Source organism: Poromitra crassiceps (assembly GCF_964638095.1).
Source record: "Poromitra crassiceps genome assembly, chromosome: 2".
Taxonomy (NCBI): Eukaryota; Metazoa; Chordata; class Actinopteri; order Beryciformes; family Melamphaidae; genus Poromitra; species Poromitra crassiceps.
This window is the reverse complement of record NC_139624.1, coordinates 51,782,718-51,797,620: the sequence shown is the minus strand read 5'-3', so window position 1 is coordinate 51,797,620 and position 14,903 is coordinate 51,782,718. Positions and strand designations below refer to the sequence as shown.

At 40.4% G+C, this 14,903-nt stretch overlaps 1 protein-coding gene across 4 annotated transcripts in view; it reads right to left on the bottom strand.

Moving 5' to 3' along the window:
- The window catches only part of LOC310772521 (pleckstrin homology domain-containing family A member 5-like), a gene marked incomplete at its 5' end in the record, with an annotated part of 483,802 nt that overhangs the window by 131,049 nt on the left and 337,850 nt on the right, over window positions 1-14,903 (bottom strand). For all 4 annotated transcript variants that reach the window (XM_083632350.1, XM_083632349.1, XM_083632351.1 and 1 more), the window contains one exon: window positions 11,253-11,306. In XM_083632350.1, the coding sequence (XP_083488476.1) occupies window positions 11,253-11,306 (54 nt within the window). The remainder of the gene's footprint in view (window positions 1-11,252; window positions 11,307-14,903) is intronic.

Below are 14,903 nucleotides of genomic sequence, written 5' to 3'. Positions count from 1 at the left end.
AAGCTACTTTACATGACCACCGTGGCAGTACTTAGTAGTTCGAGGAACAGATAATATCTGGATTACTTGCTATGTTGTATGTGTTGTATGTAATTAGTACTTTTGCGGCAATAGAGTATTTCGAGGAACAGATAATATCTGGATTTGCTTGCTATGTTGTATGTAATTAATTAATTAATTATAATTCTGCTGCTTATGAATTCATTCATTAACACATTGACTGCCAGACGTTTTTTTTTGCTGTAGGTAGCTTCTGCCAAGCCGTTTTTTGAGGATTATGGCTCATTTTATAAGAGCCGAGGATTCGTTTCAGCTTGGAGTTTGTGAACATACAATATCTCAAAAGTACTAATAGAATGTGTACTTTCTCTGTCTAAAAGAGTTAGTTTGTAGAGTTAGTAGTTATGTAAGCATTAGCAGTTGAATACAGCATGGTTTTAGCGTGAAAAAGAATATTCAGAGATAAACGGCTTTTTGTGAAATTGGATGGAACGGTCACTTTAACCATTCATTTTTGGCTCTCTCTCTCTCCCTCCCCCTCTCGCTCTCTCTCTCTCTCTCCCTCCCTCTCGCTCTCCCTCCCTCTCTCCCTCTCTCTCTCTCTCTCTCTCTCTCTCTCCCTCCCTCTCGAGTTGCTTCAACTCCGCCCTCCGTGGGCGGACAAGCTTGTCACCAGTCAGTGCTTTGCTGCTCTCCTGTGCCTGCATGTCTGGGCCGCTGTTTGAGGAAGTCGGGATGGACTCGCTCGTTTGGAGTTTTGGTTGAGAGAAGCTTTTGCGATTCTGGTCATATTTATGCTGCGTGTTTCAAAGTGTGTTCCTCCACCTGTAATCTATCACCCGATCATAGTAGATCGGCTGAATCTATTATGTAAATTTGCAATCCCGCATCGCCAGCAATCAGCGCGAAAAGGAGAATGGCTGGGCTGAGAATGGCTTGACAAGTTAAAAAAATGCTTTCCTTTCTCTAGCCAGGAGAGCACTGTTGCCACTTAGTGGGTCGGTGGAATGGGTTGTAAACGTTCGGTGGCTCCAATAATTATATAAGAGATGTAAAAGGCTTAGATGCACAACCCACCGTCAAAAAAAAAAAATCGATGCCAAAAACGTGTAAACACGTTGTTGGCAGGGAACAGCTGGATTCTGAAAACGTGTTCATACGTTGTTGGCAGTGAATGTGTTAAGTATTTTTTATATATAATTTTGCACTGTGAACTGTTATGTGAAGCACTTTGAATTATGTGCTCTGTGTATAAAATGTACTATACAAACGAACTTGCCTTGCGTGCATGCATGCGTGCGTGCGTGTGTGTGTGTGTGTGTGTGTGTGTGTGTGCGTCAGTGCGTGCGTGTGAGCAGTGAGAAAAGCACAGTAGCAGTCTGTCACTCTCTTGATGTCATAATTTCAACAGTAACACAAGCCACTGTTGTGATGATGTCATCATTTCAGCAGTAACACAAGCCATTGCTGAGATGATGTCATCATTTCAGCAGTAACACAAGCCACTGCTGAGATGATGTCATCATTCCAACAGTAACACAAGCCACTGTTGTGATGATGACATCATTTCAGCAGTAACACAAGCCACTGTTGTGATGATGTCATCATTTCAGCAGTAACACAAGCCACTGTTGTGATGATGTCATAATTTCAGCAGTAACACAAGCCACTGCTGAGATGATGTCATCATTTCAGCAGTAACACAAGCCACTGTTGTGATGATGTCATAATTTCAGCAGTAACACAAGCCACTGCTGAGATGATGTCATCATTTCAGCAGTAACACAAGCCAGTGCTGCTGAGATAATGTCATCATTTCAGCAGTAACACAAGCCACTGCTGAGATGATGTCATCATTTAAGCAGTAACACAAGCCACTGTTGTGATGATGTCATAATTTCAGCAGTAACACAAGCCACTGCTGAGATGATGTCATCATTTCAGCAGTAACACAAGCCCCATGCTGAGGGAATAACGGGTTTCATTTGAGTCAGATGGCGACAAAGCAATAGTTCCTATCAAATGACAGTGTGTTATCATTCAGTGAGTGTATAGTCTATAGTGTCCGCTTCCGGGTGACATGCACTGACCACGCTGTCAGCATCTCGGCGTTTCCTCTCTTTTTAACTTTTTTTACAAGTTTGAGATCATCTCTAACTGATTATTTCAGATGGCAAACAAGACGACATCTGGTTTATCGTAATTCAGTTAATTTGGTGCAAAAGGTAACAACCCGGAACGGACTAATGCCTAGTACAGCCCAAATCCATGTCTATTAAAACGAGAGCACTCTCAAGACTCGAAATGGACAACGTAGAACTCGCCGCGCTGATACGATCAATAATGCGAGAAGAACTTTCCAGCGCTCTCGATTTGAAGCTAAAACCGATCAAGGACACTTTGAAAGAGCTGAAAGATGATGTTGGGTCCTGCCGGACTAAGGTCCACGATTTGGAACGATTTGCTAATGAAGCAGAATCCAGGTTAGCCATGACTGAAGTAGAAAACAAAAGGCTCGCTAAAGAAGTCCAACAACTGAAAGAAAAGACAGAGACTCTGGAAAACCACAGCAGAAAATTTAATTTGAGGATAATTGGTCTGCCAAATGCAGTAGAGGCATCTAAACCGACACATTTCACTACTACACTATTATATGATTTATTCGGCAAAGACGTACTGGGACCCATGCCGTTGATAAGTGTAGCACATCGTACAGGACCGACCACCAACCAGAAGAGGTGCATGATTACACGACTACACAGTCTTGATGTCAAACGTATCATCCTCCGAATGGCTGCAGAAAAGGGGAAACAAGGAGCTCTCCAATACCAAGGCCAGAAGATAAGTGTTTATCCTGATTTGTCTGTTGAACAACGGAAACAACATGCTGCCTACAATGAAATCAGAGACTTGTTACGGAAGACCAATCTGAAGTATGGGGTGGTTTATCCAGCAAAGAAGCTGATTACGTTCAACAACGAAACACGATCCTTCACGAGTCCAGCCGAAGCAATGGACTTCTACACTAAAGTGATACAGCCATCATTGAATGACCATTAACGTCTGAGCCTGACGACTGAGGCGCCATCTACATACACGTCAAAGCTCAGCCGAAGCTAAGGACTTCTACACTGAAGTAATATAGCCAACATTGAAAGACGACCAGGACGACTAAACGATGAACCAGACGACTACGAGATGCCGTTTATATACAGGTCCGAGCCCAGCTGCACCATCGACTTCTACACTGAAGTGACATAACCATCATTGAAGGACGATTAACGTTTGAGCCCGAGTCTATATACAGGTATGGATGGACAGACCTAAAAGCCTGTCATAGCTGCACCAAGATGTGACAATCTACATGTAGAAAACCATGCCTACTCTATTTCTTTAAATGGATGGACAACATGTGATAGGTTTAATAACGTAAAAAAAAATATATATATATATATAAATATACAGAAAAGTTTTGATCTCACTATGAGTGTATAGTCCTCGATTAAAAAAAAAAAAAAAAAAAAAAAAAAAAGGCCTATGTTATTTTAGGTGGATACTAGTTAATATTATTTCATGGCCTTCATGCAACAGACACTTGGAAGGGGGAACGCCGATGAAGCTATCGTCGTGTCACTGCCTTGCAAATAGAAGCAAGGTATGGGGAAGAAGAAAGGTGGAGTTTTAGAATTTAGTACGAATGCTTTGTTTAAAAGTGAATTGATGACTCCCCCTAGTGGGTTTAAGGGAAAATTGGGAGGGAATGGGAAGGGAAAGTGGCCTGAGACTGAAGCTTTTGTTTTTTCTGTTTTTTATTCATTTGGTTTGGTTGTTATCTATTGTGATTTCCTTTCCTGCCCACTAGTAAACTATCATATTCATTATGAATAAGTTAACAGTACTATCTTGGAATGTCCAGGGGATTAATAACCATGTCAAGAGCATTGGGTGTCTTGATGTTATTGGCAGACAGGGCTCACATATTGTATTACTTCAAGAAACTAAAATAATGCGCCAAGATATGAAAAACACCTGAAGTAATATGTATAAGTTAGTCGCTTCCTCGTCTGCCAATAACAAAACAAAGGGTGTGATAATATTGGTGCGTAATAATCTTAAATTACACATTAAGGGAAATGATGAGGAAGGTAGAATAGCCTACATAAAAACGATTTTCTGTGGTGAAAGAATTGCATTTTTGTCTGTGTATGCACCTAATACTTATGACCCTGTGTATTTCTCCAACTTATCTAGAATTTTGGATGATATGACAGATTATCAATTAATTCTTGGAGGTGATATGAACACTGTTCTTGACCCTTTAATGGATCGATCAAAAATCACTAACAGTGGTTCATCCTCTACTAGAGCATTATCTAACATGATATCTACTTATGCCATGGTGGATATTTGGAGAGCACATCATCCGGACAAGAAACAATTTACCTTTTCTCAGCTAGACACCGAACATATTCCAGAATTGATTACATCTTGATATCATCCAAAATTACTCATCTGGTACAGACATCAAAAATTGTATATATGTCTATGTCTGACCATCACGCAACTTTATGTACAATGGGATTCAATAACACTAAAAAACGTGCCCCAAGATGGAAATTTAATCTAACACTCTTACAGAATGAAAAATATTGTGAACAATTCATATTAGAATTACATGCCTTTTTTGATATCAACATAAATTCTGTGAGTGATGTAAGATATTTATGGGACGCTACCAAAGGCTTCATTAGAAATAACACCATAGCATTTGCCTCTGGCCTTAATAAACGTAATCTCGAAAAGATTATAGATTTAGAGCATACTCAAACTAGAATAATTACAGAACAACAGATTTACTTTACTCCAGAGAAAGAAATTGAATTATCCAAGGTCAAAGCTGAATTAAACACCTTACTTACACAAAGGGCTGAATTCCTAGTACATAGAACAAGACAAACTGAGTACTTGGATGGTAGCCGACCTAGTTATTTATTGGCTAGTAAAATACGTGAAAATGACCGGCTGGCTGACATTTAATCTATTATGTCCAGTGATGGAGTTCTATTGTATGACCCCAGTTTAATTAATCGAGAGTTTCAGCTCTTTTATACAAATCTATACTCATCCAAAGAACAATGCACGAGAAATCACATAGACATGTTTTTTGAAGGGCTGAGTATACCAACACTTTCTAGTGAAGAAGCTAAATCTTTGGACTCCCCAATAACCTTAAACGAATTATATGCTGCATTGAAAGATATGAACAAGGGAAAATCCCCAGGACTAGATGGTATCCCCCCTGAGGTTTACCTCAAATTCTGGCATGAATTAGGTCCTCTTTTATTGCAGATGATACAAACTGCCATACAAAAAGGAGAATTTCACAAAGATGTAAATACTGCATTAATTTCAGTTTTGCATAAGAAAGGCAAAGATCCTAAATTATGTTCAAATTGGCGTCCTCTATCTCTTATTAATTCTGATATCAAATTATATGCAAAGGTCTTGGCTCGCCATCTCGAGATAGTACTGCCGAAATTGGTCCACCCAGACCAGACAGGCTTTGTCAAGCATAGATTGTCTTCGGACAATATAAGACGTCTACTCCACACCATACATTTAGGACAAACTCTAACATCACCATGTGCAGTACTGTCTGTAGACGCTGAAAAAGCCTTTGACAACCTCCAATGGTTATATCTATGGTACACAATGCAGCATATGGGGTTTGGGATGGATTTTATAAATATGTTCAAAACTCTTTATTCAAATCCTATGGCTATGGTCCTTACAGGGAACCAATGCTCTCCTCAATTTGCTATCGCAACAGGTTCTCATCAAGGCTGCCCAGCTTCAGGATCGCTTTTTATTTTATCATTAGAACCACTAGCCCAAAAAATAAGAAACTCCCAAGAAGTGAAGGGGATACCTTTGAAAGGCACCATTCAAAAGACTTCTCTTTATGCTGACGATTTATTAATATACCTCAACCAAACACCAACCTCTCTCTTAGCAGTATTAAATATTGTCAAAGAATATGGATTTATATCTGGGTACAAGATCAATTTAGAGAAGTCATCCCTACTCCCTTTAAATGATGTAATGACTACTGATACACATCTTTTAGGTATACCAGTAGTTTCACACTTTAAATACTTGGGACTTAATATTTATTCCTCCTTGGATAAAACAGTCTCAAAAAATTATAAAAAACTCTCAAAAGCCTTTGCAGACGATCTAGAAAGATGGTCAAAGTTCTCCCTATCATTTGCTGCTCGAATTTCTGTCGTAAAAATGAACTTACTTCCTAGAGTTATTTTTTATATCAGTATGTTACAAATGCCCCCCTCAAGTGGTTACTGGAATAGACTGCAGGCCCTTGTCCAAAAATGTATATGGAGAGGACAAAACCCAAGAATTAAATCTACTACACTTCAGAGAGATAACAGATCTGGAGGTTTAAATGTCCCCAATTTTGAGTGGTATTATTTAGCCTTTGTTGTCCGTTCCTTGAAAAAATGGTTGGAAGAAGATTCAACGACACCCTGGCTTCAGCTAGAAAAACACATTATTTTACCATATACTTTCAAAGATCTGTTGTTCTCAGGTTTTTCATATGGATATTGCATTACCCACTTTGGGCCTATTATAGGCCATCTGATCAAAGCATGGCAACACGTCATCAAGGTTGGTCAATGGGAAACAAAATGGCACAAGGATACACCAATATTCAATAATAATATATTACAAATAGGGGGACGGCCTGTAAGATTCCCAAAGTGGCAAAAATGCGGTATTTATACTATTTCAGATATATTTAAAGATGACGGCCTAAGGTCATTCCAGGATTTGAAAGAAATATTTAATTTACCAGGTTCCTCATTCTTTTTTTATTTACAGTTACGCACTGCTATGCGAACATATGGGGTTCCATGGAGTCAATCAATGCCCACTCACCCACTTGTAGAAATTATAACAAATTTTAAACTTCACAGGGGCTTTGTCTCAAATCTATATAGAAAAATTCAACAAAAATCAGGTGTTTCATTGGGTATTGTTACTGTGTGGAATATAGACCTCAAAAACTATGAACAGAACATAGATTGGAGGAGAGTTTGGAGCAACATTTCTTTCACATCAAGTAATTATAACTATCAGTTGCTGAATTATAAGTTTATTCACAGATTTTATTTAACTCCAAGAAAACGGTGCCAACTCAAACTGACTTCAAGCCCCTTATGTTTATTTTGTTCACAAAATGAAATTGGAACATATGTACACATGTTTTGGGAATGCCCAGGCGTCCATATGTTTTGGACACAAGTGGCTAGAGCAATATCAGCTATAATGAATGTAACCATACCTTGTGTTCCAAATATCTTCATTTTGAATGATGATTCCTCTCTTACTTTATCATGTCATCAGAAAAAGACAATGTTCTGTGCAGTAACAGCAGCTAAAAAAATAGTAGTAATGAGATGGAAACATCCGCAAAATTTAAATGTACGATATTGGCTTTTCCTGTTTTATAACATTCTGTCCTTAGAAGTGTCAATAAGCAGAATACGGGGTATGAAGACGGAAATAATTGAAGCTCTTACTCTAGTAATGGAGAGAGTAAATTCTCAATTATAGCCACATTTGTTGCATAAATTATCAGGTGAATGTGGATTGTATGTACAATTTATTTTATTTGTCATTTACACCAACTTTACTTTACTTTAATTTTGGGGGAAGAAATGAAATGAAAAAAATGGGGAAAAAAAAATAAAAAAAAATGAAATAATAATGAATATAAACCAATAATAATAATAATAAAAATCCAAACAGAAGAGACATTGTTTACTATATTCTTAATTAAATATTTTTGGATTTGTCAGAACTGACGATTCAGGCTACTGGGAGGGTGGGAGGGGGAGGGGGGGGGGTTTAAAAAAAAGAAGAGAAAAAGTTAAGATATGATTTAGGTTCATAGGAGGGCCATTGCTTTTCAGATAATTCAAAGCAAATAAACTAAAAAAAAAAAAACTACTTGTTTGGTTGGGTATAGCAACACTTCAATGTGATTATACTGTGTTTCTCTTTGACTTAAGGTCCTATGCATTTTAGGTGATGTCCAGAGATTGATGTGAGTTTATTATCTTATGTGTTTGTCACCACATCTCTGAAATGTTTGCACTATGTTGATCACCTAATGTTGTATAATGATTCATGTATATTATATTACCCCATAATATTTATGTTATTTGATCTGTAATGTAGCCTCATGTGAACAAAAAGAAAAACCAATAAAAACTTGGTCACAAAAAAAATCATTCAGTGAGGAGAGTTTGACTTTGCCAGCTGCATGCTGGAGACAGATCGCATGCTTATACAGTACACATAAATCATCCAGAATATCCCACTGCATTAGCGTGGCACAGCGGACCATCAGGCAATTCAACACACGCAGAGTCTGAAATAACGTTAGTGTCAGGAAGAGGCAGAGTCTGAAATAACGTTACTGGGAAGAGGCAGAGTCTGAAATAACATTAGTGTCAGGAAGAGGCAGAGTCTGAAATAACATTAGTGTCAGGAAGAGGCAGAGTCTGAAATAACGTTAGTTTCAGGAAGAGGCAGAGTCTGAAATAACGTTAGTGTCAGGAAGAGGCAGAGTCTGAAATAACGTTAGTGTTATCATTCAGTGAGGAGAGTTTGACTTTGCCAGCTGCATGCTGGAGACAGATCGCATGCTTATACAGTACACATAAATCATCCAGAATATCCCACTGCATTAGCGTGGCACAGCGGACCATCAGGCAATTCAACACACGCAGAGTCTGAAATAACGTTAGAGTGTGGAAGAGGCAGAGTCTGAAATAATGTTAGTGTCAGGAAGAGGCAGAGTCTGAAATAACGTTAGAGTGTGGAAGAGGCAGAGTCTGAAATAACGTTAGTGTCAGGAGGAAGAGGCAGAGTCTGAAATAACGTTAGAGTGTGGAAGAGGCAGAGTCTGAAATAACGTTAGTGTCAGGAGGAAGAGGCAGAGTCTGAAATAACGTTAGAGTGTGGAAGAGGCAGAGTCTGAAATAACGTTAGTGTCAGGAGGAAGAGGCAGAGTCTGAAATAACATTAGTGTCAGGAAGAGGCAGAGTCTGAAATAACGTTAGTGTCAGGAGGAAGAGGCAGAGTCTGAAATAACGTTAGTGTCAGGAAGAGGCAGAGTCTGAAATAACGTTAGTGTCAGGAGGAAGAGGCAGAGTCTGAAATAACGTTAGAGTGTGGAAGAGGCAGAGTCTGAAATAACGTTAGTGTCAGGAGGAAGAGGCAGAGTCTGAAATAACATTAGTGTCAGGAAGAGGCAGAGTCTGAAATAACGTTAGTGTCAGGAGGAAGAGGCAGAGTCTGAAATAACGTTAGTGTCAGGAAGAGGCAGAGTCTGAAATAACGTTAGTGTCAGGAGGAAGAGGCAGAGTCTGAAATAACAAAGGATCAGGAAGAGGCAGAGTCTGAAATAACAGTGTCAGGAAGAGGCAGAGTCTGAAATTAAGTTAAGTTCAGCTTTATTGTCATTTAAGCAGTACACAAGGCACGGCAGAAACAAAATGATGATTGCATCTAGCCCACAAATAGTGCAATTTCAAGAGAAGTATTGACAACCGACAATAAAGGTAGTAAGTTAAAAATAAAGTGCTTTAAGGAGATTATTGCACATGCTAAAGAGGTTTTAAAACAGCAGAGATAAATAAAATAGCCTACTCTAATTTAAAAACTAAATTAAAAAACAAACATTAAAAAGTACCAACGATGGTAGAGACAGTTGACTCACACACACTGCAACGCACTGTCACATTGTTGTGCACCATTATTGTATTGTACTGTATTGTGGTTTGTGTTATGTCTACACGCACTGTGTACAGACATGTTTGTATCACGTGTAGCCTACATAGTTATGTAGGTCTACACCCTTTTTCTGTCGGTCTTTGCGACCATGTCCTTGTGTGTGTAAGGCTGAGGGTGCTCAGAGCATAACGAATTTCATTGTATTTATACATTGTTGTTAGGATGACGTCATCATTCCTACTTTGACGTCGTCATTCCTACTATGATGTCATCGATCACTGATGATGTCATGATTCATAGGCGTCTTTCATGCCTTTCGCCGGTGATGTCATAACACAGGTGATGTCATATTCACATCTATAAGGGCCTGTTCCTGCAGGCTCTCGCCAGTGATTCATAAATTCTCATCAAGGATCATACCAATCTCTGCAATCTCTGCAACCGTTCCCAAAACCTTGAACAGTGCAGCCCCAGCCATCAAGTTCCACAACACCCCAGCTTCATCAACTACCCGCGAATAGATCCACATGTCTAACTCCGATCCTGACAATTGTATTATACATATGACAAATAAACTACTTGAACTTGAAGAAGGTCATATAAAGTCTCTGTTTACCAACCATGGTAGTGTGTGAGGGATCAAAGAGTCCGAGTGTGTGTGTGTGTGTGTGTGTGTGTGTGTGTGTGTGTGTGTGTGTGTGTGTGAGTGTGTGTGTGTGTGTGTGTGTGTGTGTGTGTGTGTGTGTGTGTGTGTGTGTGTGTGTGTGTGTGTGTGTGTGTGTGAGTGAGAGTGGGAGGGAACGTTAGTGTCAGGAAGAGGCAGAGTCTGAAATAACGTTAGTGTCAGGAAGAGGCAAGAAGTAAGTATTTCCAAGCAGAAAAATTAATCCTGGAAGAAAAGATGAATGTAGCTCAAGACAAAGCTCGCAGTGACTGGTTTTGAATTATAGTCGGAATTCAAAATTGTTACCAGGCTGGAAACTGGAAAACTGATGGCACTGATTGTCTACTTATCTGAAAACATTTCTTGTTATCATGAATAGCATTGCACTATCAAATCAACAGATTAGGCTGATACTCACCAAGACTTACGATGATAGTTCACATGGACTTACATTGCCACACTAGACTGTCAGGTTGGTTTACGCTTACACCGATTATTTAACACCTTAATCTGATTAAGGAATCTACATGGCAATTGCTATAGTATTGCTTTAATCAGATCAGATTAGTGTGCATGCAAATGTAGCCAAAGAGAAGCTGTTCTTAAGTTACAGTAAGGGCCATTCAAAGGGCAATCCAAAGCTTGTTTCAGTTAAGGGGCGTAACAAAGCAGCACGTTTTCAAGTCAATAACAAAGGCAGACTAACATTGAAAACGCCAAAGTAAAGCCAAAGCAATTCTTCAGGCCCGGTGTGGAGGTTCGTTACCTGGGGAGAGCCTCTACAGGCTTGTCAGGGTGGACAAGCTTTCCACAACTCACACTAGAAACAGAACAAGGGAGGGGGAGAGGACGACAAAATAAAAATAAATCATACAGCATCAGCTTCAACTCAAATTCAGTCGTGGTATACATGATGAAAATAATGAAATCATTAGGGAAAACATAAAACAATTAGTGAATGAAGGTACTTCTTACATTGGGCAAGTGTAATATGTTTTGGTTTTGTATGCACAAATGGATGGCGGTTAGCTCTGTGTGTGTGTGTGTGTGTGTGTGTGAAGCTGTTGCAGTCAAAACACTGTTGTTGTTTTAAACACCAATATAAATTATCAGTGCATTCCTTCAGGCAATCTGTTTATTCATTTAAAGCCATGCTAATTCTCCTTTGGCTTCCCCAGACGCTGCTATGATCAACTCATCAACCAACCGCCGCTGCTCAGTGGCTCCCATTAGCCTACAAGCTCTCTCTCCCCTCTCTCTCTCTTTCTGTTGTTTCTACAGTCAGACAACCAAAGACGTGAAAGCAGAATCTCTGTTAATAATTAAGGGAGGAGGCAGACAGAAGAGAGAGAGAGAGAGAGAGAGAGAGTCAAAGGGTCAGAGCCGAGGTAGATGTGTGTCTACCGTCTTTTGAAAGTCTTAAACCTAATGTACACCAGGTACGGCTCCCGTGTGGATCCGGTAAAACTGCGGGAACAGATTCTCGCCCATGTTAATAGATGGGCAATACATGCGGTACGGGAAAAATATGCACCCGTTCTATTTTGATCGGATCCCGCATGCGTCTGACAGATTACATGGGTGTGCGGAGCCGTAATGCAGCCGGTGGACATAGGCTGTTAGGCTTGTAAACTCGTTAGGACAGGGAGACGTTATTAACAAAAAATCTGTGGGGAACAGAACACAATATTAGAGAGCTGGTATCACGAAATGGATGGAAAAAAAGAGAGAATCATTAACCACGGAAAGAGGAGCACAGTACATCCTAATGAGATGAGAAGAAAGCTTCCCCCCGGGGATGAAAAACAACTTTTACGATGTGGATATGATGAATCTGTTAATTTGAGTTTCTTATCACTGAGAGTGACATTTGAATAGGTGAAGAGCTCCGGAACTAACTCCCATTAAAGAGCCCACGGCAGAGCAGGAGCACCTATCCTATGGTGATTGGGGAGAAGGAGGTGAGGGGGCGAGAGACAGTGAAGGATGGATGGAGAGAGAGAGAGTGAGACGCCGAGGGAAAGAGTTGGAGATGTTAATCCAGATAAACCGTGTGTGTGTGTGTGTGTGTCTTGTGGGAAACTTCACCTTGCAAAAGGTAAATTCAGCAGACTAGCTGGAATAAGGGAGCCACCTCGAAGCTCAGCAAAAACTTTTATTAAGTTTGGAGGGAACATGCAGAGGGTGGATACTACCTGCACTAAGCAACATTCATATGCTCCCTATAATAATACAATGCATGTTGCTCTCCCAAGCTTTGTTCAAACCCACTGACATTTATTTTCAATTCTAGTCACGATCCTAGGTTTCGAAAGATTAAAAAAAAAGGTAAACATATTTCATTTTCATTTAATGTTTATTTGAGTAGGAGAGATATATACATACTGTAGAACATTTAAAGAATAAACGATTATAGCCTAGGCTAGTTTGTCCCTAGATGTTACTAAAAGCAAATATTAAAAGCAAATATACAATAAAATATATAAACAACAGAGATAGAAAAGGGAGGTTTTGCGATAAGGCACTTTGCAATTCCCTGCAACAGCACCATTAGTGGTTGTGCCAGAAACCCCAAGAGGTTTCACTATTATCACTGAGAACACAAGGAGCCTGTTTATGGATACATTTATGGATACGTTTTATGTTGGGGAATATATTTTCTATCTATCTATGATCAGTATATAAATGGGAGCTAGGACTCTGTTTGTTTCTGTGTCTGCCTGTCCCACATATTACATCATCAATTATGTCAAACCACTGTGACATCATCAGTGATGTCATAAACCACTGATGAAATCAGTCCAATGATGATATCATCAGTGATGTCATAAACCACTGATGACATCAGTCCCACTGATGACATCATCAGTGCACTGATGACATCATCAGTGATGTCATAAACCACTGATGACATCAGTCCCACTGATGACCTAATCAGTGATGTCATAAACCACTGATGACATCAGTCCCACTGATGCCTTGATGTCATACATAGGCATTGTGACATCACTGATGATGTCATCAGTCAACACACACGAGAGAGACTGAGGGAGAGAGGAGAGGGAGAGAGCTGACAGAGAGAGAGGGGAGAGGCTGAGGGAGAGAGAGAGGGCGATATTGTGCGTGTGCCAATAGGGCAGACGAGCTGCGAGCTGCGGCCTCGCTCGCTGTCTGTCTGTTTGTTTCTTTGTGTGTCGCTCTGATGACATCATCAGTGATGTCATAAATTCACTCACACACAAGGCTATAGTTCAGTGATGATATCACTGATGACATCACTGACTGATGATGTCATCAGTGATGATGTCATCAGTGATGTCATACATAGGCATTGTGACATCACTGATGATGTCAACAGTGACACACACACACACACACACACACACACAAGAGAGAGAGACTGAGGGAGAGGGATAGGGAGAGAGAGGAGAGGGAGAGAGAGGGGGAGAGAGACTGAGGAAGAGAGAGAGGGGGAGAGACTGAGGGAGAGAGAGGGAGACATTGCGTGCGCGCGCCAATAGGGCAGGCAAAGCTACGCAGCAGCTGAGCTGCGGGCGAGGCCGAGCTGCGTATGCGAGCTGCAGGGCGGGTGAGGCCGCTCAGCGGGCGAGCCTAGGAATCGAGCGCACGTAGCGCACGAGATGTCTAGTTTAATAAAATGATCAAAACTTAAAATAATCAAGTGCGCCTAGGGGTGGAGACTCTGGAGATGATGCACTATGGCTGCAGTTATGGAAATCGCCCACTCCCAAGTTTTTGATGTGTTTACTCCTGTAGTCTTTCAAATAAAATCTGTAGAGAACCAGGAAGCTTTGAATGGCTGCAATCAAGTTCTGTCCGTTTTGCACCAGCTGGCAGAACTATTGTTCATGGAACTAAATCACACCGACAGGAAAATAAGGAGGCATGGAAATCTGATTGACTATATCGGTGACCTGATGAAAGGTTGAGTCGTGGATTTCTCAGCTGACAAGCTTGTTGACGTCCACACTCCACACATTGGAGAGAAAATACAGCCTCCATATTTCAAACACACTCATCCTTTCATGAAAGAACTTGAAAAAAGATCCTCGGCTATAGAAGAATGATGTTTGGGCATTCCATATGCAGACATGTTTGGTGACCTCTGAGATTGAATTGATTGATTCCTTTTTAGCAATTCCTCGAGCAATGCCTGAATGGCCTCTACAACAGCCTACAGGCTACTGGGTTCAATCTGCCTCTACAACAGCCTACAGGCTACTGAGTTCAATCTGCCTCTACAACAGCCTACAGGCTACTGAGTTCAATCTGCCTCTACAACAGCCTACAGGCTACTGAGTTCAATGTGAGCACTTCAGCCTGGAGGGAAAGCTTTTAGGGTTTGCGCTCTCTTCTATTCATATTCATTTAAAAGTTGGAGAGGGAGTGAGAAGAA